This window comes from Abramis brama (genome assembly GCF_963993115.1).
Source record: "Abramis brama genome assembly, chromosome: 18".
NCBI lineage: Eukaryota > Metazoa > Chordata > Actinopteri > Cypriniformes > Leuciscidae > Abramis > Abramis brama.
The window spans coordinates 36,065,665-36,092,718 of NC_139980.1; the positions used below are offsets into that span (position 1 = coordinate 36,065,665).

Sequence of the window (27,054 nt, forward strand, 5' to 3'; positions counted from 1 at the left end):
TCCATCCTGCTCACCAGTGACGGACGCGTGTGTATAATAATATATGAACATATAACCAGGGTTTGAAATCGACTTTTTCACTCACCGAGCAATTTGGCTACTAAAGTTTTAAGTTACCGGCCATTCAAAACTTCTACTAGCCAAAAAAAGAAGAAATGAACCAGATTAACAACATCACAGCTTATATATATATAATAAAATTTGGATTTTATACATTAATTTCTTATTCAAACAAAATCCTGTCATCCAGCATCTTCTCCCATCCTCTTTCATCCTCATCTTTTTCACCAAAAATGTATTTTAGGTGGACAGATCAAGACAAAGAACATCAAAAAATTTATGATTTTGAAAAATAACAATGTCTTTTCTGTTAACCAACTTTTTAATCTTCGCTATTGCTTCAATGCAAATGAACAAGCGCGCCATTATTTGTAGCGTAGTGACGTGTGTGTTCAAGTAAGCCAGATATGAGCAGATTCTGCTCAATACGCTGTATTTAATATATCATGATGACTCATGAGTTGAGTATTTGCGCTAAATCTGCGCAGATTTGGCTACACGAACTTCCCCAGCAAAGTGAGTAAACATAAGTAACGCCAAATTGGCTAGTGATTTGACAGCGTTTCCCGCCACAGTTGATTTTTACCCGCATTTGGCGGGTGTTCATTTCAAACCCTGCATATAACCCATGACATGCAGTCGTGTGAAGAACTGAATCATTTTCCTCCACATGTGACTGTTTGTAGAGTTACACACATAAACTTGTTTATCGAGAGGACAGAAAAGTGATCAGGGATAATTAGCAACTTCACTAGTTCCAAGTAATTAAATCGTGTCTCCCACCTTGTAATTAGCTGAGAGAACATGACAAATGAAGGGGTGATTAGCGGTTAATCAGCTTTGCGTTGTGTCCTATACGTCCCTCGCAGATCAAGCTCTCGGATTTCGGCTTCTGTGCTCAAGTGTCTAAGGAGGTTCCCAAGAGAAAGTCTCTAGTGGGAACGCCGTACTGGATGGCTCCCGAGGTCATCTCCCGATTACCCTACGGCACTGAGGTACACCTCCTTCATTAGCAGCCTGTGTTTGATGACGGTGTCACTGTCACTTTATTGTTTTATGTCACTTATTGTCTTATTTATTTTTGTCACTGATTATCTTATTGTCAAATGATTTATCAATCATTTGGTAATGTGTGTATATACCCAGCAAGCTATTGCTGTCATTTCACAGTCTAGGTTGACTATAGACCCGATGTAGTCCGGCTATGAGTAGGTTAACTATAGACCCGATGTAGTCCGGCTATGAGTAGTTTAACTACAGACCCGATATAGTCCGTCTATGAGTAGGTTAACTATAGACCCGATATAGTCCGTCTATGAGTAGGTTAACTATAGACCCGATATAGTCCGTCTATGAGTAGGTTAACTATAGACCCGATATAGTCCGTCTATGAGTAGGTTAACTATAGACCCGATATAGTCCGGCTATGAGTAGGTTAACTACAGACCCGATATAGTCCGGCTATGAGTAGGTTAACTATAGACCCGATATAGTCCGTCTATGAGTAGGTTAACTATAGACCCGATATAGTCCGTCTATGAGTAGGTTAACTATAGACCCGATATAGTCCGTCTATGAGTAGGTTAACTACAGTCCCGATATAGTCCAGCTGTGAGTAGGTTAACTATAGACCCGATATAGTTCAGCTGTGAGTAGGTTAACTATAGACCAGAGGTGGAAGTAACGAATTACAACTACTCACGTTACTGTAATTAAGTCGTTTTTTTGGGTACTTGTACTTTTTTGAGTATATTTTTAAAGCTGTAATTTTACTTGTACTCAAGTACATATTAAACTAAGTAATCTACTTCGCTACTTGTAAAATCACATTTCGTTACTGAGTACAATTTGAATTGATATTCAAATCTTTGACTGGCATTTCGGTAGCCAATAAAAATATTCGATCGTAAACGGACCAATAAAACCCCTGATATTTGGACTGAATTAAAGCCGCCGCAGTCGCAGCAGGTTTTGAAGAGCTGATCATAAGTGAAGAAGACGAGGAGCTCAAAGTGATTAATGGCTGGAATGAAAGTTTGGAGAAACAACAATCTACATAGTAGTATTGTCAAAATATCTATATTTTGATACATATCAATACTGAAATATCTGTCAATACTCATTTTGGCCAATACACCGATACGATACCAGCTGCGCGTTCTCATTCTCTCATCTCAACGACAGCGAGTTTGACACACCCGCCTCCTCTCAGCGCGGGATTGCAGGTAGGCCTATTACGCATAATTTTATTAATACCTGCAAGTTTCTATGGCATATTTTAATGGTAAATATCACAAGTGCAATATTATAACGCTAGGGCACATTCATGTTATTGCAGAAAACTGGACGCGAGCTCTCAAATATACGAATGAACTGGACTCGGATATTGAGTGTGCGCTCTCGGACTGTGTCATATCATGTGCAATCGCGAATCTCTCCAAGTGGTTCTCACTGCAGACTCAAATGACGTCCAGCTCCAATCTCTCCATGCTCTTGAATTAAACGTTGTCAAAAGTTATGAAAAATCTGGTCTTTTTTGCAAATTAAATTCAGCTTGAAATAAAGCTTCCTTGTGCTGTGTGTGAGCTATTGCAACAGTTAACGTTACCCTATTGTAAAGACAAATACACTGAGTGAGTAAATATTTAAGTTAGATTATTGTAATGGTTATTGATCAATGTTTAAATATGTAAACAAAAGCCCAAATTAAAATCTCACAGTATAAAGTGGACGTGTCTCTTGAGAAGACTTGAATTAAACTTTCCCATTAAAATAGATTACTGTTACAATGAGTGTTGTGCTTTTCGATGCTTGAAAATAATGACTGCCTTGACAAAATGGATGGACAAAAATGTAGATATTAAAATATTTAGTTTGTGGTAGTTTTCCCGATGGTATTAAAAATTATAGGCTAGGCCTACTGAATACTGACATATTTCAAGGTGTCATATTGAAGTTAGAAATTCCAGTATCATGACCACTAATGTCCTTCGACAATAGGGTAAAAACGTGTTAAAAGTAGCTATTTTTTACATAAATCTATGATTTGGTTGAATATTTATTGGTAATACATTAACTATCGCCAGTTAAAAAGTAACTAGTAACTAGTACTCTGAGTAGTTTTTGAGAAGAGTAATTTGTACTTTTACTTAAGTACTTTTTTGACACCAGTACTTTTACTTGTAATTGAGTATTATTTCAGCAATGTAACGGTACTTGTACTTGAGTACAAATTTTCAGTACTCTTTCCACCTCTGCTATAGACCCGATATAGTCCAGCTGTGAGTAGGTTAACTACAGACCCGATATAGTCCGGCTATGAGTAGGTTAACTATAGACCCGATATAGTCCGTCTATGAGTAGGTTAACTATAGACCCGATATAGTCCGGCTATGAGTAGGTTAACTATAGACCCGATATAGTCCGTCTATGAGTAGGTTAACTACAGTCCCGATATAGTCCAGCTGTGAGTAGGTTAACTATAGACCCGATATAGTTCAGCTGTGAGTAGGTTAACTATAGACCCGATATAGTCCAGCTGTGAGTAGGTTAACTACAGACCCGATATAGTCCGGCTGTGAGTAGGTTAACTATAGACCCGATGTAGTCCGGCTATGAGTAGGTTAACTATAGTCCCGATATAGTCCAGCTGTGAGTAGGTTAACTATAGACCCGATGTAGTCCGGCTATGAGTAGGTTAACTATAGTCCCGATATAGTCCAGCTATGAGTAGGTTAACTACAGACCCGATATAGTCCAGCTATGAGTAGGTTAACTACAGACCCGATATAGTCCGGCTGTGAGTAGGTTAACTATAGTCCCGATATAGTCCAGCTGTGAGTAGGTTAACTACAGACCCGATATAGTCCGGCTGTGAGTAGGTTAACTATAGACCCGATGTAGTCCGGCTATGAGTAGGTTAACTATAGTCCCGATATAGTCCAGCTGTGAGTAGGTTAACTATAGACCCGATGTAGTCCGGCTATGAGTAGGTTAACTATAGTCCCGATATAGTCCAGCTGTGAGTAGGTTAACTACAGACCCGATATAGTCCGGCTGTGAGTAGGTTAACTACAGTCCCGATATAGTCCAGCTGTGAGTAGGTTAACTACAGTCCCGATATAGTCCAGCTGTGAGTAGGTTAACTATAGACCCGATGTAGTCCGGCTATGAGTAGGTTAACTACAGACCCGATATAGTCCGTCTATGAGTAGGTTAACTATAGACCCGATATAGTCCGGCTGTGAGTAGGTTAACTATAGACCCGATGTAGTCCGGCTATGAGTAGGTTAACTATAGACCCGATATAGTCCAGCTGTGAGTAGGTTAACTATAGACCCGATATAGTCCGGCTATGAGTAGGTTAACTATAGACCCGATGTAGTCCGGCTATGAGTAGGTTAACTACAGACCCGATGTAGTCCGGCTATGAGTAGGTTAACTATAGACCCGATATAGTCCGGCTATGAGTAGGTTAACTATAGACCCGATATAGTCCAGCTGTGAGTAGGTTAACTATAGACCCGATATAGTCCGGCTATGAGTAGGTTAACTATAGACCCGATGTAGTCCGGCTATGAGTAGGTTAACTACAGACCCGATGTAGTCCGGCTATGAGTAGGTTAACTATAGACCCGATGTAGTCCAGCTATGAGTAGGTTAACTATAGACCCGATGTAGTCCAGCTATGAGTAGGTTAACTATAGACCCGATATAGTCTGTCTATGAGTAGGTTAACTATAGACCCGATATAGTCCGGCTGTGAGTAGGTTAACTATAGACCCGATGTAGTCCAGCTATGAGTAGGTTAACTATAGACCCAATGTAGTCCAGCTATGAGTAGGTTAACTACAGACCCGATATAGTCCGGCTATGAGTAGGTTAACTATAGACCCGATGTAGTCCAGCTATGAGTAGGTTAACTACAGACCCGATATAGTCCGGCTATGAGTAGGTTAACTATAGACCCGATGTAGTCCAGCTATGAGTAGGTTAACTATAGACCCGATGTAGTCCAGCTATGAGTAGGTTAACTATAGACCCGATATAGTCCGTCTATGAGTAGGTTAACTATAGACCCGATATAGTCCGGCTGTGAGTAGGTTAACTATAGACCCGATGTAGTCCAGCTATGAGTAGGTTAACTATAGACCCGATGTAGTCCAGCTATGAGTAGGTTAACTACAGACCCGATATAGTCCGTCTATGAGTAGGTTAACTATAGACCCGATATAGTCCGGCTGTGAGTAGGTTAACTATAGACCCGATGTAGTCCGGCTATGAGTAGGTTAACTATAGACCCGATATAGTCCGGCTATGAGTAGGTTAACTATAGACCCGATATAGTCCAGCTGTGAGTAGGTTAACTACAGACCCGATATAGTCCGGCTATGAGTAGGTTAACTATAGACCCGATGTAGTCCGGCTATGAGTAGGTTAACTACAGACCCGATATAGTCCGGCTATGAGTAGGTTAACTATAGACCCGATATAGTCCAGCTGTGAGTAGGTTAACTATAGACCCGATATAGTCCGGCTATGAGTAGGTTAACTATAGACCCGATATAGTCCAGCTGTGAGTAGGTTAACTATAGACCCGATATAGTCCGGCTATGAGTAGGTTAACTACAGACCTGATATAGTCCAGCTGTGAGTAGGTTAACTATAGACCCGATATAGTCCGGCTATGAGTAGGTTAACTATAGACCCGATATAGTCCGGCTATGAGTAACACACTTCTAGTCAAAAAAATCTTGAATTTGGTTACATGTCGTTTTTTCCAGAATAACTTGCGAGATGAATGATATTTCATCATGTAAGCAAAGTAAACAGTGATTATAAGATGTTTGGTTTCATTTCTTCACTCATTTAATTTCTTTGTTATCTAATTGATGACTAGTCTAATCTTGGGCTCTGGTTTAGACGTCTATTAAATTTTCACTGACAGCCAAAATTTTGCCTTATTTTAGCCTAGAAATCTGGGCTGTGTTTGGACGGCTATTAGACGTCTTTTAAACGCAAAATTGATTGCTGGGCAGTGTCATTTCATGACATGGACAATCTGTCACGATTTAGCTATTAAACGGCTATTAGACGGCTATTAGACATGTTTTAAATGCAAAATTGTTTGCTGGGTATGTATATTTGTTTTGTTTATATTTTTGTTTATATTTTTGTATTTGGTCTGTCAATAATCTGTGGAGTAGCATTACGTTTTTCACTGTACTTGGTTAGGGTTAGCTTGTACACATGACAATAATAAATGACTTGACTTGACTTGACTTGACTTGACTTGACTTGACTTGACTTGGTGGCGCTGCTGTCCCGTGTGTGTGTGCAGGTGGACATCTGGTCTCTGGGCATCATGGTGATTGAGATGGTGGATGGAGAACCTCCGTACTTCAACGAGCCTCCACTTCAGGCCATGAGACGCATACGGGACAACCTGCCGCCTCGACTCAAAGAGTCCCATAAGGTGATTAGCTGCGCCTATATAGGAGGGTGCCATTTTCATTTCTTAATCACTTTTCTCCTGGTTTTGGTCAAGTTAGGGAGTCAAGGAAGTGCTGTTGTTTTTTTGTTCTTTCTTTTCTTTTGTGACAGGTAAGTTAGATCTAAAACTTAGGTAGACTCCATTTTGTTTGTTGTTTTGGCCATTCCCCCTCCTGAAGCCTTTTTGTGTTACTGTTACAATTCCTTTTCATAATAAATTAAATTTACAGTTGATTTTGGTGGTTGGCAGTGTTCCTTAGCGCTGGGGTTGGGAATGAGAAGCTCCATGTGGCCTTTCCTTTCATCTTGTTACGTTTCCCTCGATCCCCGAGCCTAACCTTGAAAAGGGGAAACGTTAGCCTGGCAAGCCAGATCAAGATGTTAGGTCTGGCAACTCACCATAGACACGGCTCAATCCGAGGGGCGGGATAATCGGCTGTCTTTCAAATTCCCTCTGCACGCAATAGGACAGCGCTTCAACCAACCAGAGCGTTTTCCCAACAGCGGAGCTAACGTTAATTGATAGATTCAACTTTTGAATCTGGCCGGCAAAACTACGAACACATCTTCCTTTTTTAAGAATGACTTAAGTGCCGTTCTTTGCTCTTTTCTTGAAGAAAAACTTAACTCCAAGTCCTCCAGAGTCGCGGCCAAAGCCGATTCGAAAGACTGTTCTCCAGCAGCCGCCATTCTTTGTTTTGAAGTAGCAGGGAACCGTCGCAACTCTGTCGTCATTATGTTAAGCCCGCCCTGCCTACTCTATACACAATGTGATTGGCCTGACCCAATTTAGGTTTTTACTGCTCGAAAGTCAACGGAGAGTTGCTAGACTACCCTGGCTGCAAAATAAATTTTGCTGCCGCTAGGGTGCGTCTAGATTTCTAGGCTAGGGAAACGTAACACACGTGAGCGAAAACATCCTGATTTTGATGTCTTAACTCTTTCCCTGCCATTGATGGAAATTTTCCGGCAATCCGTGTTTTCAGTGTTATATGGCAGTGTTTTTAGTCTAGATTTAAACTGACAGAGTGTGTCAGTGTTATCAACTGGCCGGAATTTTGAGATCGCAATAGCCGTGAAGGACTATAATGCACTAAGAGCTCGCTCAAGCACTGCGGAGCTAAACCATTTAGTGCTTTGTAAGTAATCAGCAATATTTTAAAATTTATACGATGTTTAATAGGCAGCCAGTGCAGTGTTGACAGAACCGGGCTAATATGGTCATACTTCCTGGTTCTGGTAAGAACTCGAGCTGCTGATCAATGAGAGCATATGGCGTAATTTAGATATATTTTTAAGATGGAAGAATGCGGTTTTACAGATACTAGACACGTGACTTTCAAATGAAAGATTGGTATCAAAGAGCACACCCACATACACACACACACACACACACACCCAGGTTCCTAACCGACGACGAAGACTTAACAGAGCAGCCATCAAGTGTTAGACAGTATTCTAGATTATTACGTGCAGAGGTTTTTTGTCCAATAATTAGAAACTCTGTTTTTCAGAATTAAGTAGTAGGAAATTACTAGTCATCCAATTTTTTATATCAGCTATGCATTCATTAATTTTGTGAATTGGTAAGTTTATATGCATGTTCAGATATTCAAACAACAAAATAATCTGCGGGACATGAGAGCTTTGCGAAAATTATCAGAAATGCTGGCGCTGGCTGGCAACTTAAAAAAATAAATAAAAAACACTGGCAGGGAAAGAGTTAATATCTTCATGCCTTACAGTTGCATTTAGCAAATTAGAGCCGGGCCTTAATATAGTTACTTTTTGTGATGATACAAATAATCAAGCAGTTGAGATTTGCAGTCCCAGACAGAACATAGTGTTGGCCCAGATCCGACCCACATCTGGCACACGTGGAATCCACCGGATCTGGCCGACACTACGTTGCTGTCTGGGATATATCATATATCATTTTACAGTGGGGAAAAAATGTATCTAGTCAGCCACCAATTGTGCAAGTTCTCCCACTTAAAAAGATGAGAGAGGCCTGTAATTTCCATCATAGGTACACTTCAACTATGAGAGACAAAATGAGGAAAAAAAATCCAGAAAATCACATTGTAGGATTTTTAATGAAAAAAAATCTCATCTTTTTAAGTGGGAGAACTTGCACAATTGGTGGCTGACTAAATACTTTTTTTCCCCACTGTATGTGAGTGTCTGAATGTATGTGGATAAAGTAGGATGTACTATATATAAACTATGGAAGCTTGTTTCCGCCACAGAATAAAACATTTTAAAAGATAATTGTGACTTTTTTTCTCACACTTGCGACTTTATATCACGCAATTACAAGTTTCTTTTCTCAACATCTTTTTTCAAAATTGTGAGATATAAAGTCAAAATTGTGAGATATAAAGTCACAACTGCGAGTTATGAAGTCCAATACTAAGGAAAAAAAGAGGCCTTCTTTTTTTCTCAGAATTGCATGTTTATCTCACAATTCTGACTTTATAACACAATCGCGACTTTATATCACACAATTCTGAATTTCTAACTCGCAATTGCGACTTTTTATCATGCAGTTGTTCAAAAAAAAGTCAGAATTCTGAGATAAAAAGTCGCAATTACCTTTTTTATTTTTTCATTCTGTGGCGGAAACAAGCTTCCAGAATAAACACTGTTAGGACAATAAAAGCGATATCAGCTCATTATGATCAGATCACGTGACGTCAGGTGTGTGTTGAACATCTTCTGGCGTGTGTGTTCCGGTTCAGGTGTCGTCGGTCCTGCGGGCCTTCCTGGACCTGATGCTAGTGCGCGAGCCTTCCCAGCGTGCATCAGCGCTCGAGCTCCTGCAGAACCCGTTCCTGAAGCTGTCCGGGCCGCCGGCCTGCATCGTTCCTCTGATGCGCCATTACCGCCACCGCTGAGGTCACATGACGCTGGAGTCACATGACGCTTTCATAATCGACGAACAGAAGAGCGGTCGCGTCTCGGCCCGCTAGCGTTCGGTTTGATCCCGCGGCGGATCCGTCGGGCCACACGATAGAGTCTCTTAACCAACAAGCGTCTTTTTCACTGTCGTCTTCTCACGCTAACTATTTTAGAGCAATTGTAAGTTTTACTTGTACAGTTTTGATAAACAGCAGTATTTTTGTTGTGATGTTACCATGGTGAAATGGGCAGTGTTACATAGAACTTGAGAGTTTCTGCAAAATAATATTAATAATAATAATAATAATAATAATAATAAAAAACTTTCCTACTGTTTATATTTAATTTTTTTGAAGATGGTCATTTAAACGCCCTGTTGCAGACAGATGAATCTGAATATATTTATTTATTCTGCATTTGTAGATACTGCCGGCCGTCAGAGTTTTCTACGCTGTATTGATTTCTGATTTCTCTGTAGTGTGGCCTTTTTCATTCTCATTCTCACCGTCTGACCGTCGCTCGTGTGTTTAAATCACCAACACTTCATTCATTCATCCGACCTCTAGCAATATTAACGTGTTTGGCACAATAATCGATCACGCGTGTTTTCTAGTCTCACCTGTGTCTCATTGGTCACTGTGATCTGTAAATATGAACGTGTGTTTCACCTGTAGAAATATACAGATCCAGCTGTCATGTTGCTTTTGTACCGTGATCTCGCATGTGTGTCACTGAAAGCTGCTTTCAATAAAAAAACACAAATATGTCCACGTGCCATCGTGTGTTTTTATCGGTATTCTGTTTGGCTTTAGGCCCTTGTAAACAGCACACACACACACACTGTCTTTTACCTTCATTTTCTCCACAGAACTTCTTGTAAATGACAATCACATCAGAAATGACTTAATATACTCTACTGACATACTAATCAAGATTAATAAAAAATATTAAAACAGTATATTTGAAGTTTATTGCAGATGAATTATATCTGGAGCTCTTGTTTAAAACATGATTCTGCAGATTCATGGGACTTTTCTCTGTAGAGTCTCAAACATCTGCTGCAGGTCTTCAAATACATTCTAAAAGCGAGATTGGTGAAAAATCCTTTTATTCTCTTGTAATGTTTTTTTAAGAATATAATGACAGTAATCTACTGTACTACAACAAATGAAGTACCCAGAAATCTTAATACATTTATAGGAGAATTTTCTTGCTGGAAACCGTTGATGTGAGATAGAGGACAAGAAACTAAGCCTACTTTCGTTTCAGACTGTTATTCATTTAGAGGTATATAAACTCACACATAAAAACAAAAATAATCAATATGAATAATATATTTTCACATGTGGCTGTGGAACGAGCTCGTATGCTGCTGATTTCCGTCCACTTTTGAGGTCGTGATATGAGCTCGTCATGTTCAAGTGCTTTGTTGTCTGAAACAATAGACCTTATTCAGAGCAGAGCCAGACTGAGCGATAGACTTACTGTGTTTTCAGCGGGATCCGCTGTCAAAAGCTGTGTAAAGGTCCTAGATCATTTATAATTCTCTACAGCTCATGTTGTCTGGAGTATTTTTTATTTTTTTTGTCCACTGAAATTTCTTGTAAAGATATTTTTGCAGTGTTTCGTCAACAGAACAATCCAAAAACACATTAAAAACAGTATAACCCACTGAAGAGATGTATGTATATCCCTCACAACATCGCTTGAAATCAAAGATGGGGCTACTGTGAATAAGGTCTACAGGAATCATGGATGACACCAGGTTTATTCCTGCCTATTTCTTGGCAAGAAAATCTTATTAAAGCCAAATGTATTGAATAAGATGTAGTGTCCTGGTCCTTAACAACTATATAAACATTCACTGCACTATCAGCTTGCCGAAGATTCTGGAATTTCAGTCAAATACATGGTATTTTCGCTGTGTATAAAACATACAATATGCTTCAAATGATTATTCATGTATGTAAATATGCATGGAAAAGCTAATAAAGAATAGCAGTCACAGCAGCAATCGTTCTCTCCTCCGCCATGTTGAAAGTTTATGGCTCCGACTCTGGCGTGGAAACTCAGACTAGGAATTTTTGACTTGGAAAAGATTAGGAAATGCAGACTAGGAAATTTCGAGTAGGAAACTCATATTTATAATCATATAATTTCCTCCGCCATGTTGAAAGCTTATGACTCCGACTCTGGCTTGGAAACTCAGACTGGGAATGTCCAACTAGGAATTTCCGACTAGGATTCTCCAACTAGGAATTTCCAACTAGGATTTCTGACTTGGAATTTTTGATTAGGAAACTCCGATTAGGAAATGCAGACTAGGAAATTTAGAGTAGGAAACTCATATTTATAATCATTCTGATAGCATGTGAAGGCAGCATCATTGTGTAAAAAACATACAATATGTTTCAAATGATTATTCATACATGTAAGTATGCATGACTTTAACAACAATACAAGATGATTCAGCTGTTGTGGAAAAACTAATAAAGAATATCAGTCACAGCCGCAATCGTTCTCTCCTCCGCCATGTTGAAAGTTTATGGCTCTGACTCTGGCGTGGAAACTCAGACTAGGAATTTCTGACTTGGAAATTTTCCGATTTGGAATTTTCGACTTGGAAACTCCGATTAGGAAATGCAGACTAGGAAATTTCGAGTAGGAAACTCAGATTAGGAAATCCAGACTAGGAAATTTTGAGTAGGAAACTCATATTTATAATCATTCTGATAGCATGTGAAGGCAGCATCAACTGTGTATAAAACATACAATATGCTTCAAATGATTATTCATACATGTAAATAATGCACAACTTTAAAAACAAAACAAGATAATGCTGTTGTGGAAAAACTAATAAAGAATAGCCGTCACAGCAGCAATCGTTGCAATCTCAGCAATCGTCGGAGTTTGTGACTCCGACTCTGGTGTGGAAACTCAGACTGGTAGTTTCCAACTAGGAATTTCCCAACTAGGATTTTCCAACCAGGAATTTCTGACTTGGAATTTCCAACTTGGAATTTCCAACTTGGAATTTCCAACTGGGAATTTCTGACTAGGAATTTCCGAACTAGGATTTTCCAACTAGGAGTTTCCGACTAGGAATTTCCAACTAGGAATTTCTGACTTATTAGGAAACTCAGATTAGGAAATGTAGACTAGGAAATTTCGAGTAGGAAACTAGCATGTGAAGGCAGCTTCACTGTGTATAAAACATACAATATGCTTCAAATGATTAAAGATGTGCTTTAACAACAATTCAAGATGATGGAGCTTTTGTGGAAAAACTAATAAAGAATATCAGTCACAGCAGCAAACGTTCTCTCCTCCGCCATGTTGAAAGTTTATGGCTCCGACTCTGGCGTGGAAACTCAGACTAGGAATTTCCAACTGGGAATTTCTGACTTGTCACAGTAAATGTATACAATAAATGTGCCTGTACAGTTTTGAAAGTACGACATAAAAAAGGAACAGTTTGACAAAAAATGGTTTATTGAATGATATGAACATGCTTGAATGAGACTTGAGCTGCAGCATGAGCATTGTGTGCACACACACACACACACAATGACATGAGACTGAAAAGAAATTGAAAAGCATGTGGTCAGTGAAAATCCTGAAAGAACTGAAGCACGATGAATCACTTGAGCAACAGTGTTTTATGAGCGCAGTGCAACATAAATCACTTCGTCCCAACAGAAAGTGAGTTTTTAATTGAGTGTCAGATCAATAAACTCTTCAGTGTCTGAGACTCGAGACATTGATCTGTGAGGATCGCAGCTCATTTGTGGAAATCTTCAATGCCAGTGATGTGACTGCTGCCGTCCGAACGCTTCTTATTGATTTCCCATTCGTCTCTGTGTCATGTTTCATTCTGGTGGATCTAACGCTGCCTTCATGTGCTATCAGAATTATCGTGAATATGTGTTTCCTAGTCAGAAATCGGACATGAACACCCTCTCAAATCATATTTACTACTAGGAAATTCAGAGATAATTTTGACCCCCGAGTTTCCCAGTTGGGTGAGCCATAAACTTTCAACATGACAGAGGAGAGAATGATTGCTGCTCTGACTGCTATTGTTCAATCGCTTTTTTCCACAAAAGCCTTGTCTTTTCGTTAAAGTAGTGCATATTTACATATATAAAAAAACCATTGGAAGCATATTGTATGTTTTATGAACAGTGAAAATGCTGACGATTCTGGAATTTCGGTCAAGTGCATGCTGAATATTTAGATGCGTAAGGCAGGACGCTACATTTTATTCAAAATCAAATGTTTTATACATTTTGGCTTTAAGATTTCCTCAAGAAATAGCCAAGAACAAACCTGGTGTCCTCCATGATTCCTGTTCTTTCACACAACAAAGCACTTGAACAGGATGAGTTCATATCACAACTTCAAAATCGGGCAGTTGGAAATTTCCAATTGCATGTGAAGGCAGCATCAATGAGTTTATGGCTCGCCCAACTCAGAAACTCAGGCGTCAAAATTATTCCTGAGATTCCCTGTAGTAAATACATCTTGAGAGTGCATTCATGTTCAATTTCCAACTAGGATACTCCGACTAGGAAACTCCGACTAGGAAACTCCGACTAGGAACCCCAACTAGGAAACTCCAACTAGGAAACTCCGACTAGGAACCCCAACTAGGAAACTCCAACAAGGAACCCCAACTAGGAAACTCCAACTAGGAAACTCCGACTAGGAACCCCAACTAGGAAACTCCAACTAGGAAACTCCGACTAGGAAACTCCGACTAAGAACCCCAACTAGGAAACTCCAACTAGGAAACTCCAACAAGGAACCCCAACTAGGAAACTCCGACTAAGAACCCCAACTAGGAAACTCCATCAAGGAACCCCAACTAGGAAACTCCAACTAGGAACCCCCGACTAGGAAACTCCGACTAGGAAACCCAACTAGGAAGCTCCGACTAGGAAACCCCAACTAGGAACCCCAACTAGGAAACTCATATTTACTATAATTCCGATATCACGTTAATGCAGCAATAATCATGACTTCAGAAGTTGGTAGTAAGAAATTTCCGTTTGCATGTAATAGCAGCATACAAGCTCGTTCTATACAAGGGCTGTGGAATGTCAGTCAAATACATGCTATTTTTCACTGTGTATAAAATATACAATATGCTTCAAATGATTATTCATAAATGTAAATATGCACTACTTTAACAACTAATAAAGAACATCAGTCACAGCAGCAATCGTTCTCTCCTCCGCCATGTTGAACGTTTATGACTCCGACTAGGAAATGCCGACTAGAAAATTGAGAGTAGCAAACTCGTATTTATGATAATTCCGACAGCACTTGAAGGCATAAACCTTAAATTTCCCTTTTTCAGATGTAAAAGAAAAACCCCAGTCATCAAAGACCTTGTTAAACACTCCTCACATAAGAGTTGAACACACACAAGTCATCCTGTTTCACACTAATACACACATCACTACATGGACACAAAATCATTTATTTCATTATTGTCTCAATTTGAAAAACATTAAATATTTTATAATCATAAAGTAATATGCAATCATCATTAATCATTGTACCTTATTTATACCCTTAAGCAATTTAAATATCTCTATTTTTATACATTAGTTGTGGAAAACGACACACATGAGGAGTGCAGCAGTTACAGGATGATGGCGTTTGACATTTAACATCCTACGAGACACTGGACACACACAGACCAGAGAGAAAACAGGAGTTGTGATGATGTGCGTATGGCGTGTGCATGGAGAGTTCACATGTTCTTGTAGAGCGAGCGGTCCCGGGGCAGCGGCGGCTGCTGAGCGCTCAGCTTCAGGTGGAAGTGGTAAACCGAGATGGTGATGACGATGATCAGGCCCAGGATGAGACCCAACACCAGCGGCAACATCTGCTCCAGCTGCTCGCGCTCGTCCGTTATACACTTATACGCTGCGAGAGGAGAGAAACACACCTTCCGTCACAAACACAGCCGAAAACAACATCTATCAACAACGTGAATGTTGTTTGGTTTCAGGATTTGTTCTTTTGCACCTCAAGGCCGCCGAACATCTACATTAACAAGATTTTCATTAGATATGTTTCAATCCACCTAGTTTTATACAAACTCTGAGCTATCGCATTAAAAAATGCTTTTCACGTGTCTGTGGCGAATGAGCCTGAAACTCAGTGAAGCTGAAGTCAGACATCTGGTCATGTTCAACACAATCTCACGAGAGACTGGAAACACGTCACTGGAGCTTCAGTGGATCGTACGAGTTAGTGCTGCATCACAAGCTGTCCGAATTATCGTGAATACGAGTTTCCTAGTAGGAAATTGGACATGAACCGCCCTCTCAAGTCGTATTTACTACTGAGAAACACTGAGATCATTTTGACTGCCGAGTTTCTGAGTTGGGCGAGTCATAAACGTTCAACATGGCGGAGGAGAGAACGATTGCGGCTGTGACTGATATTCTTTATTAGTTTTTCCACAACAGCTGCATCATCTTGTATTGTTGTTAAAGTCGTGCATATTTACTTATATGAATAATCATTTGAGGCATATTATCAGAATTATTGTAAATATGAGTTTCCTAGTCAAAAATTCCTAGTCAGAATTTCAAACTAGGAAACTCATGTTTATAATCATTCTGATAGCATGTGAAGGCTCCACAAATCTCTCTCTAGGGTGCAATACAGGTTCACACAGGTCAAATTTTAAAGAACCCGCTTTTTATTTTCCAGTGGATAGCAACAGATGGAAAACAAGGTGCTGCTTGTCATTTTTCATAATTTTATACGAGAGTTGAATAGACAGACTTATGAAAGCCGTACATATGTATATATTGTCAGATGTTTTGGTTATAAATGTGCATCTGATTCGAATAGTTCCTTTTACATTTGCTTTTTTAATTTGGCACTGTGTATGAAACATACAATATGCTTTAAATGATTATTCATACATGTAAATATGCACGACTTTAACAACAATACAAGATGATGCAGCTGTTGTGGAAAAACGAATAAAGAATATCAGTCACAGCCGCAATCGTTCTCCTCATGTTTCAGGTTCATGGCTCACTCAACTCGGAAACTTGAGAGTCAAAATTATCAGAGCTTTCAGAAGTAAATATGATTTGAGAGGGTGTTCATGTCCAATTTCGACTAGGAAACTTTCTGATAGCTGATAGTTGAAAAACTAGGATAATTCTGATAGCATGTGATGGGGATGATGTTCTGCTTTAGGATTTGTTGGTTTGCACATAAATTACGATAGAAATACAAACAATAACCAGTGGACCAATGGCATCGCAGCGTCTCTAATGTTGGTTTGGTGTTTCTGAAACGCCGGAGTCGAAGTGTGTGATCAGAATGATTTGGTTTAATTCCCCCCAGAAGCGTCTCTCACACGAGTGTGTTTCCGAACGCCAGAGAACATGACAGCGTTTACTGCGTTTCGTCTGACGCTTGAGACACACTCGTTTATGATGGAGAGAAAAACAGCCGATTGCAGAAACTTACTGTTTATTTCTGATATTTTGTGCCAATTGTGGGATGGAAACGCTGCTTTATTCACAACTAATTCATGTGATATTCCAATCATGCACACAAGTTAAATTCACAACGTTGTTAGAGAATCAGTTTGCTGAGTTTTAATGTGTGATGCTGAGGTCAGCATGTGAGAATGATGAGTGAACACGACCTCCTTAAATAAGATTGTGCAAAAGCAGCAGATCTGTCAGAAACATCTTCATCCTCTTCATGCGCTGACAGACGTCAGATCCACACACTCCTACACACTCCGACACACACTCTGACACACACACTCCGACACACACTCTGACAAATGACTGACATCACCGGTTCCATGAGGAAACTTTAACATCCATGGAACCACTGAAGGTCCTTTAAAGTGGAGAAAAGCTTCTTTAGATTAATAAAAGACTCTCTTTAATTAGATTAATAAAACGTCTCTTTTAATAGGAACTCATCACTGAAACGTTCTTTGGAGAACCAAAAATATTGCTGCTGCTGCTGCTGCAAAAAAAAAAAGGTTTAACTCAAGGTTCAGAACCTTTATTTTTTAGTGTAAGCTTTTGTTCCCTTCACATCGGCGTTGGACAGTGAGCTGTAATGTTGCCGGGCGAGACGCTCAGCGGGACGAGCTTTTGTTCAGCACTGAAGCAAACGGCCCATAAATCACTAGGGCTATAAAGAGAAGAGCAACGCTCACTGCGGTAAACAGCCATTACACCCTCACACACTCTCACACACACATCTCACAGGTCACCGAGAGGTCACGCAACACAACTAACCTGTTCAAACCAGAACCTGAGCTCCTAAAACCACTGCGACACACATACACACACACACACACACACACACACACACACACTGGAAGAAACCGGACTGCAGAAACACACTGCAAAGCATGATGTTCTTCTTCAGTGTTTCTGTCTCGTATTCCAGCACAAATATCTAAACATTCTTAAATCAAGATACATTTACTGGAGAAGCAAAATTACTGAAGATATAAAGTGTTTTCTGAAAAATAAAAAAAGTGAGTTTGTGCTTAATTCAAAGAGAAGACAAGATTATTTTTCTGAATCCACTGATATTCTTGTTTTAAGCACAAACTCACTTCATTTTGAGACATTTTTCATTAAGCAAGATTTAATATTTTAAGTAATTGTGCTTCTCCAGTAAATGTACAGTCAAACCAAAATGTATTCAGGCATCTTCAACATTTCTCACATTATCACAGTTTATTCGCTATAGTTTAGAAAATGGTGATAAAATATGAGCAGAACTCAGAGTTATGTTGATATTTGACTGGTTTTGTCCGTCCTTCTGTTAGACTGTCTCACACATGAATTATGTTGAATATCTGTCAGCTGTTAAATTTAACTACACAATTAGATAATACCAGTTTAGCTCAACCAATCACCAAGCAATGCTTCATGTTGTTCAGTCTGTGTGTAAAAAGAGCATTAGCAATTAAAGACAAAACACACTTCAGCAAAACATGATCAGCTCAAAGTGTCCGAATCATTTTTGCTCCTAAATGTTTATTAATGTCACTGGTAGTCACTGTATGAAGAATATTTGGGTATAATATGTCACAGTTTACTTTATTTTGCTCTCCTCTCTTACATAAATGAACTATAGTGTCCTGATCATACTAGTGAAACAATATAAAAAATGATATCTGGTGTCTGAATAATTTTTGGTTTGACTGTATCTTGATTTAAGAATGTTTCGACATTTGTGCTGGAAACCGAGACAGAAACTCTGAGGAAGAACATCATGTTTTGCACTGAAGCTGATTTTTAAGGGAGGAAAATGTGTTTAATTTCCATAAAAATAAATTCCCAATGCAGTAAATCCGAAGCTGCAGAAACATGTCTTGATGACAGCTATAATCTGATGTTTTGTGCTGTAACGTGTTCAATCTTACGTTCACTGAAGACGAAGTCGCTCGTGATGTCGAAGGGCTGAATCTGTGTGTCGTACATGTAGACGGTGATGCCCTTCTGATGGTCACTGGAGATCATGGTGAGCGTTTGCTGAGCCGAACACACATACGAGCGTCCAGCGGGAGTGACCAGTGCTGAGAGGAGGTGTGTGCTGGCCGTGTGTTTCCCCGCTGCACACACACACACACACACGGTCATTACACCTCCATCAGAACTCTGATCAGCAGAATCATCTTTTATTCACTGCAGTTCTAGCTAAACTAGATCGAAGCAGGCGAGTTCCTGTAGCGAGTCGTCAGTCGGTGTGTGTGAGTGTGTGAAAACGCAGTGATGGTCAGTGTGTGTGAGTGTGTAAAAGCGCAGTGGTGGTCGGTGTGTGTGTAAAAGCGCAGTGGTGTCAGTGTGTGTGAGTGTGTAAAAGCGCAGTGGTGGTCGGTGTGTGTGTAAAAGCGCAGTGGTGTCAGTGTGTAAAAGTGCAGTGGTGGTCGGTGTGTGTGAGTGTGTAAAAGCGCAGTGATGGTCGCTGTGTGTGAGTGTGTAAAATCGCAGTGATGGTCGCTGTGTGTGAGTGTGGAAAAGCGCAGTGGTGGTCGGTGTGTGTGAGTGTGTAAAAGCGCAGTGGTGGTCGGTGTGTGTGTAAAAGCGCAGTGGTGTCAGTGTGTGTGAGTGTGTAAAAGCGCAGTGATGGTCGGTGTGTGTGAGTGTGTAAAAGCGCAGTGGTGTCAGTGTGTGTGAGTGTGTAAAAGTGCAGTGGTGGTCGGTGTGTGTGAGTGTGTAAAAGCGCAGTGATGGTCGCTGTGTGTGAGTGTGTAAAAGCGCAGTGGTGGTCGGTGTGTGAGTGTGTAAAAGCGCAGTGGTGGTCGGTGTGTGTGAGTGTGTAAAAGCGCAGTGGTGGTCGGTGTGTGTGAGTGTGTAAAATCGCAGTGATGGTCGCTGTGTGTGAGTGTGTAAAAGCGCAGTGGTGGTCGGTGTGTGTGAGTTTGTAAAAGCGCAGTGATGGTCGGAGTGTGTGAGTGTGTAAAAGCGCAGTGGTGGTCGGTGTGTGTGAGTGTGTAAAAGCGCAGTGGTGGTCGGTGTGTGTGAGTGTGTAAAAGCGCAGTGATGGTCGGAGTGTGTGAGTGTGTAAAAGCGCAGTGATGGTCGGAGTGTGTGAGTGTGTAAAAGCGCAGTGGTGGTCGGTGTGTGTGAGTGTGTAAAAGCGCAGTGGTGGTCGGTGTGTGTGAGTGTGTAAAAGCGCAGTGGTGGTCGGTGTGTGTGAGTGTGTAAAAGCGCAGTGATGGTCGGAGTGTGTGAGTGTGTAAAAGCGCAGTGATTGTCAGTGTGTGTGAGTGTGTGTAAAAGCGCAGTGATGGTCGGTGTGTGTGAGTGTGTAAAAGCGCAGTGATGGTCGGTGTGTGAGTGTGTAAAAGCGCAGTGATTGTCAGTGTGTGTGAGTGTGTGTAAAAGCGCAGTGATTGTCGGTGTGTGTGAGTGTGTAAAAGCGCAGTGATGGTCGGTGTGTGAGTGTGTAAAAGCGCAGTGATGGTCAGAGTGTGTGAGTGTGTAAAAGCGCAGTGATGGTCGCTGTGTGTGAGTGTGTAAAAGCGCAGTGGTGGTCGGTGTGTGTGAGTGTGTGTAAAAGCGCAGTGGTGGTCGGTGTGTGTGAGTGTGTAAAAGCACAGTGATGGTCAGAGTGTGTGAGTGTGTAAAAGCGCAGTGATGGTGTGTGTGAGTGTGTAAAAGCGCAGTGGGTGTCGGTGTGTGTGAGTGTGTAAAAGCGCAGTGATGGTCGGAGTGTGTGAGTGTGTAAAAGCGCAGTGATTGTCGGTGTGTGTGAGTGTGTTAAAAGCGCAGTGATGGTCGGAGTGTGTGAGTGTGTAAAAGCGCAGTGATGGTTGGTGTGTGAGTGTGTAAAAGCGCAGTGATGGTCGGTGTGTGTGAGTGTGTAAAAGCGCAGTGATGGTCGGAGTGTGTGAGTGTGTAAAAGCGCAGTGATGGTCGGTGTGTGTGAGTGTGTAAAAGCGCAGTGATGGTCGGAGTGTGTGAGTGTGTGAAAGTGCAGTGATGGTCGGAGTGTGTGAGTGTGTAAAAGCGTAGTGGTGTGTGTAAAAGCGCAGTGATGGTCGGTGTGTGTGAGTGTGTAAAAGCGCAGTGATGGTCAGAGTGTGTGAGTGTGTAAAAGCGCAGTGATGGTCGGAATGTGTGAGTGTGTACAAGCGCAATGGGTGTCGGTGTGTGTGAGTGTGTAAAAGCGCAGTGATGGTCGGAGTGTGTGAGTGTGTGAAAGCGCAGTGATGGTCGGTGTGTGTGAGTGTGTGTAAAAGCGCAGTGATTGTTGGTGTGTGTGAGTGTGTAAAAGCGCAGTGATGGTCGGTGTGTGAGTGTGTAAAAGCGCAGTGATGGTCGGTGTGTGTGAGTGTGTAAAAGCGCAGTGGTGTGTGTAAAAGCGCAGTGATGGTCGGTGTGTGTGAGTGTGTAAAAGCGCAGTGGTGTGTGTAAAAGCGCAGTGATGGTCGGTGTGTGTGAGTGTGTAAAAGCGTAGTGATGGTCGGTGTGTGTGAGTGTGTAAAAGCGCAGTGGTGGTCGGTGTGTGTGAGTGTGCAGTGATAGTCGGTGTGTGTGTGTGTGTAAAAGTGCAGTGATGGTCGGTGTGTGTGAGTGTGTAAAAGCGCAGTGATGGTCGGAGTGTGTGAGTGTGTAAAAGCGCAGTGATGGTCGGTGTGTGTGAGTGTGTAAAAGCGCAGTGATGGTCGGAGTGTGTGAGTGTGTGAAAGTGCAGTGATGGTCGGAGTGTGTGAGTGTGTAAAAGCACAGTGGGTGTCGGTGTGTGTGAGTGTGTAAAAGCGCAGTGATGGTCGGTGTGTGAGTGTGTGAAAGCGCAGTGATGGTCGGAGTGTGTGAAAGCGCAGTGATGGTCGGAGTGTGTGAGTGTGTGAAAGCGCAGTGGTGGTCGGTGTGTGTGTGAGTGTGTAAAAGCGCAGTGATGGTCGGAGTGTGTGAGTGTGTGAAAGCGCAGTGATGGTCGGAGTGTGTGAGTGTGTGAAAGCGCAGTGATGGTCGGAGTGTGTTAGTGTGTGAAAGCGCAGTGGTGGCTGGAGTGTGTGAGTGTGTGAAAGCGCAGTGGTGGTCAGAGTGTGTGAGTGTGTAAAAGCGCAGTGGTGGTCGGTGTGTGCGCAGTGATAGTCGGTGTGTGTGAGTGTGTAAAAGCGCAGTGATGGTCGGTGTGTGTGAGTGTGTAAAAGCGCAGTGATGGTCGGAGTGTGTGAGTGTGTAAAAGCGCAGTGATGGTCGGAGTGTGTGAGTGTGTGAAAGCACAGTGGTGGTCGGAGTGTGTGAGTGTGTAAAAGCGCAGTGATGGTCGGAGTGTGTGAGTGTGTGAAAGCACAGTGGTGGTCGGAGTGTGTGAGTGTGTGAAAGCACAGTGGTGGTCGGAGTGTGTGAGTGTGTAAAAGCGCAGTGATGGTCGGAGTGTGTGAGTGTGTGAAAGCGCAGTGATGGTCGGAGTGTGTTAGTGTGTGAAAGCGCAGTGGTGGCTGGAGTGTGTGAGTGTGTGAAAGCGCAGTGGTGGTCGGAGTGTGTAAAAGCGCAGTGATGGTCGGAGTGTGTGAGTGTGTAAAAGCACAGTGATGGTCGGTGTGTGCGTGTGTAAAAGCGCAGTGATGGTCGGTGTGTGTGAGTGCGCAGTGATAGTCGGTGTGTGTGAGTGTGTAAAAGCGCAGTGGTGGTCGGTGTGTGCGCAGTGATGGTCGGTGTGTGTGAGTGTGTAAATGCGCAGTGATGGTCGGAGTGTGTGAGTGCGCAGTGATAGTCGGTGTGTGTGAGTGTGTAAAAGCGCAGTGATGGTTGGTGTGTGTGAGTGCGCAGTGATAGTCGGTGTGTGTGAGTGTGTAAAAGCGCAGTGATGGTCGGTGTGTGTGAGTGCGCAGTGATAGTCGGTGTGTGTGAGTGTGTAAAAGCGCAGTGGTGGTCGGTGTGTGCGCAGTGATGGTCGGTGTGTGTGAGTGTGTAAAAGCGCAGTGATGGTCGGAGTGTGTGAGTGTGTGAAAGCGCAGTGGTGGTCGGTGTGTGTGAGTGTGTAAAAGCGCAGTGATGGTCGGAGTGTGTGAGTGTGTGAAAGCGCAGTGATGGTCGGAGTGTGTGAGTGTGTGAAAGCGCAGTGATGGTCGGAGTGTGTGAGTGTGTGAAAGCGCAGTGATGGTCGGAGTGTGTGAGTGTGTGAAAGCGCAGTGATGGTCGGTGTGTGTGAGTGTGTAAAAGCGCAGTGATGGTCGGAGTGTGTGAGTGTGTGAAAGCGCAGTGATGGTCGGAGTGTGTGAGTGTGTGAAAGCGCAGTGATGGTCGGAGTGTGTGAGTGTGTGAAAGCGCAGTGGTGGTCGGAGTGTGTGAGTGTGTAAAAGCGCAGTGATGGTCGGAGTGTGTGAGTGTGTAAAAGCGCAGTGATGGTCGGAGTGTGTGAGTGTGTAAAAGCGCAGTGGTGGTCGGTGTGTGTGAGTGTGTAAAAGCGCAGTGATGGTCGGAGTGTGTGAGTGTGTGAAAGCGCAGTGATGTCGCAGTGGAGGACGCAGATCTGCAGCGCTCGGCTTTGTGTCTCAAACCAAAAACATGCAGAAGAAAAGCTCATTTTCAAGCTCATTCCCCATCAATCATGAGCCAAAATAATATCAATGATCTGCAGGTTAAATCCAGTGTAGAGATCCTGAGTTTACATGAACTGGAGCATCAAATCACAAATCAAGTCTATTTTTGTAAAAGATGATGATTATTTACCAATATTAATCTGTAACCGATCATTGATTTTATTTTGAACACAAATGTGCCGAGGGTGTTTTACTCACGATTATAGGCGCTACTGAAGTGTGTCTTCTCTGACGTGTCATAGACCAGCTGAACCTTGTTCATCTTCCACACTTCAGTTTCCTTCGCTTTTCCATCACTGCCCATCGTGTGTTTCTCCTACACACACACACACACACACACACACTCGCGTGAGTAATCCACATAACAGTGAAGTGCAGTGATGGATGATCATCAGTTTCTGCTCGGATCCAAACCTTTGAGAAGAAGATTCGGAATGTGAAGGAGTGATTGATCCATGAGATGTGAAGCTCCGAGTCGGTGTTCCCGCATTTCCCAGCTATCTGAGCTCCACGCGGGATTGACACGGACGCCTGCTCCGTTATCAGCTACACACACACACACACACACACACACACACACACACATAAATAAATAAATAAATATAAATGCTTAAAGCATCCCGATGGGACCAGCAGGATAATGATGTTTTAACTTCTGAATCAAGGATCATAAAGGATCAAATCCAACTGGAATCCATGTTGCTGTTTTTATTCTACTAGATCAACTCAGAACGGTTCATTTAGGATTCAGTGAGACAGAATAGAGTCGCTCACGTCGATTCCGTTCAGCGCCAGAACATCGTATGGAATCAGGAATTTCACCGCAAACTCTGCCATCAAGCAGGTCGTTTCATTTTCCCGGACCACAAAAATCTCCCGGTCGGGATTCGCAGACAGTCCGGAGAGATTCTCCACCTCCTGCTCCGCAGAAACACTGAGCACTGACAGAGAGCCTGTGGGAAATCAGGAGAAACCAGGAGAAATCAGCAGAAACCTTGGAGAAATCAGGAGAAATCAGGAGAAACCAGGAAAAACCAGGAGAAAACCAGGAGAAATCATGAGAAACCAGGAGAAACCAGGAGAAAACCAGGAGAAATCATGAGAAACCATGAGATCATACAGTCTCACACACAGTTAATGAGTCTTGCCTGTTCTACTCTATTTCTACTGTGTTCTATTGTGTTCGGAGCTGCTCTTTGTTTTGTCCACCAGGGTTTGAGACACACAGTTTCTCTGCAGTGAAACAAGAAACACACATTCTTCTGGACACTAAAGTCAAATCTAACACAAAGCTTCGAGAAACTACAACTGGAAGCAGATTTCTTTTTAGAATTCTGTAGTTTTCCTCAGTTTCTCTTCAGCGGATCTTAGATTTGTGCTTCTTTCTCATTCTGATAAATTAATAGTGTAATAATAATTAAGCGTTTGTTACACGAATACATGCAACAGAATCTAACTCCCAGCAGATCATCCTCGGCGGCGACTGTACAATAACCGCAAGTTTGACAAAAACGAGCCTCATATTTGATGAAGTTTGCATCGCTTATTCTGTTATTTTCTTGCTCATATTTGATGAAGTTTGCATCGCTGATTCTGCTATTTTCCTGCTCGTGAAGCTGCGTATTGCACGCGCCTGTCTCGGATAAAGCGCTATATGTAAAAAATAAACTATAGGTTGTTATGCCATAAACATGCGAGCAGAACTTACCGAGCAGCAGAAGTGCAGTGCAGTGAAACTCCATCATGAAGAGAAGATCCTGCAGGGAATGAGCGGAAGATTCCAGAGGAACTCCAGCATCAGATGCAGGTGCGCGTGATTCACGCCTGCAGACGCTCGCGACGCGCACGCATCACTCGTGCGCTCGGACACTCCGCGGACCCCGCACTGCAGCGCGACACGAGCCCGCGTCCAGCGATCACATCATCATCACATCATCATCATCATCATCAGCCGGTGTGCTTCACTCCTGCTCGCGCACGACGCGCACATAAAGTCCTTCGGTGGTTTTCCGCAGGGAAACGCAATAAAGGGAATGCCTTTTCTGCAGGGATGCACTTTATTGCATTTAGTAAAAAAACAAAAACATCCTTTTATGGGACACTGGGGTTAGTTGTCACATGGTCTGCATCTTCAGGATCTATCAGGGTTTTAATGCGTATTGGAGCACTGTCATAAAATACAATCATGTTTTAAGCAATTTACAATAAAACACTCGCATACCTTCAGACGAGTATTTTTCTTACATTCATAAACATGGTTTGTTGTGCGTATTTTTAAGCAATTCATTAATTGCAGTTTCTGATAGTTTTCTGTATGTCAACGTTTTGTAAAATATTTCTTAATTACCTTTTTTTTAATGCAGAGGCTGTTTAATGACAGGTGACAACTTACCCCGTCTAGAGTGACAATATTCTATTTCTATATCTGCTATGGGGGTAACGAGTGTTAAATGGAGAAGAAGAAAAAAAACACACGTTCACAGTTATTGACCCGGGGCAAAACAAGTTTTCCCAATAATTGTAAAAAAAATGTTGTTTTTTGTAGCTGTTAGGTTTGTGTCTAAACAGAAATTGACTTTCAAAAATAAACCACTGTGACAACTAGCCCCGGTCTGCCCTAACATTAATGGCACGAAAAAGAGTAATATACATTTTTGGTAACACTTTACAAAAAGGTTCATTAGTTAACATTAGTTAATGTATTTAATAAAATGAACAATGAACAATACATTTGTTACTGTATTTATGAATATTTGTTAATAAAAATACAGCTGTTCATTGTTTGTTCATGTTAGTTCACTGTGCATTAATAATATTAACAAATACAACCTTTGATTTTAACAACATATTAGTAAATGCTGAAATTAATATTAACTAAGATTGATAAATCCTGAAGTATTGTTCATTCTTAGGTCATGTTAACTAAGTTAGTTAACTAATGTTATAACTAATGAACCTTATTGTAAAGTGTTACCAATGTTTTTTCCAGAAGTGCTGGTGAAGAGATGTGAACCCGTGAGTCTGTTTCACAGATGGGCATCTTGCTGAAACGGCATTAGCTGCAGGAAAATGTGGAAAATGACACAAAATGTCCACAATACTAAGATCATTTATGTCCTAAAACATGTAACTAGTTAATATCGTTTTTTGTCCCATTCTCTTGTATTATATTAAAGCTGCAGTAGTTCGTGCTCATGAGAAATTAATCCGCTCATGATCAGGCATTTGGAGCAGCTTTACACTGAAAGTCAAACTCACACTTGACTGCACTAATGCTGTCGATGCTCGGCTTGCTTCCCACTTGAGGATGGCTCTTTCCCAGGGGAAACGTCTCTGACCTCGGGATACAGCGTCCGGGCGGATCCGAAGCTCCGCAAGCCTCTCCGCTGCTCCGCTTGAGCTCCGGGAACGTGAATCTCCTCAACAGCCGGCCGCCGAGAGAGCTCGCGGATCTGTTCCCGGCGTTCCCGGGGGGTTTCCGCTGGGATTTGCTCTTACTGCGCTCCGGGGCCGCTGCTGCC

The 27,054-nt window shown here is 41.9% G+C and overlaps 2 protein-coding genes across 7 annotated transcripts in view; one reads left to right on the forward strand and one right to left on the reverse strand.

Moving 5' to 3' along the window:
• pak5 (p21 protein (Cdc42/Rac)-activated kinase 5) overlaps window positions 1-10,219 on the forward strand; it is a 69,815-nt gene extending 59,596 nt beyond the window's left edge. For all 5 annotated transcript variants that reach the window (XM_084090230.1, XM_084090232.1, XM_084090231.1 and 2 more), the window contains 4 exons: window positions 1-27; window positions 930-1,055; window positions 6,401-6,535; window positions 9,294-10,219. The exon at window positions 1-27 is cut by the window's left edge and continues 100 nt beyond it. In XM_084090230.1, the coding sequence (XP_083946356.1) occupies window positions 1-27; window positions 930-1,055; window positions 6,401-6,535; window positions 9,294-9,449 (444 nt within the window). In that variant the 3' untranslated portion in view covers window positions 9,450-10,219. The remainder of the gene's footprint in view (window positions 28-929; window positions 1,056-6,400; window positions 6,536-9,293) is intronic.
• A 2,703-nt stretch (window positions 10,220-12,922) lies between these two features.
• On the reverse strand, window positions 12,923-25,493 carry lamp5 (lysosomal associated membrane protein family member 5). Of its 2 annotated transcripts, none has more exons than XM_084090211.1 (6): window positions 25,242-25,493; window positions 24,308-24,486; window positions 23,948-24,079; window positions 23,732-23,849; window positions 18,899-19,087; window positions 12,923-15,390 (listed from the first exon to the last, which is right to left on the reverse strand). In XM_084090211.1, the coding sequence occupies exons 1-6, from the start codon at window positions 25,276-25,278 to the stop codon at window positions 15,215-15,217; spliced, it is 831 nt and encodes a 276-aa protein (XP_083946337.1). In that variant the 5' UTR covers window positions 25,279-25,493; the 3' UTR covers window positions 12,923-15,214. The 2 variants fall into 2 exon arrangements, with proteins under 2 accessions (XP_083946337.1, XP_083946338.1); XM_084090212.1 differs by having other exon boundaries at window positions 24,308-24,527; window positions 25,242-25,376.
• Window positions 25,494-27,054: the final 1,561 nt, after the last annotated feature.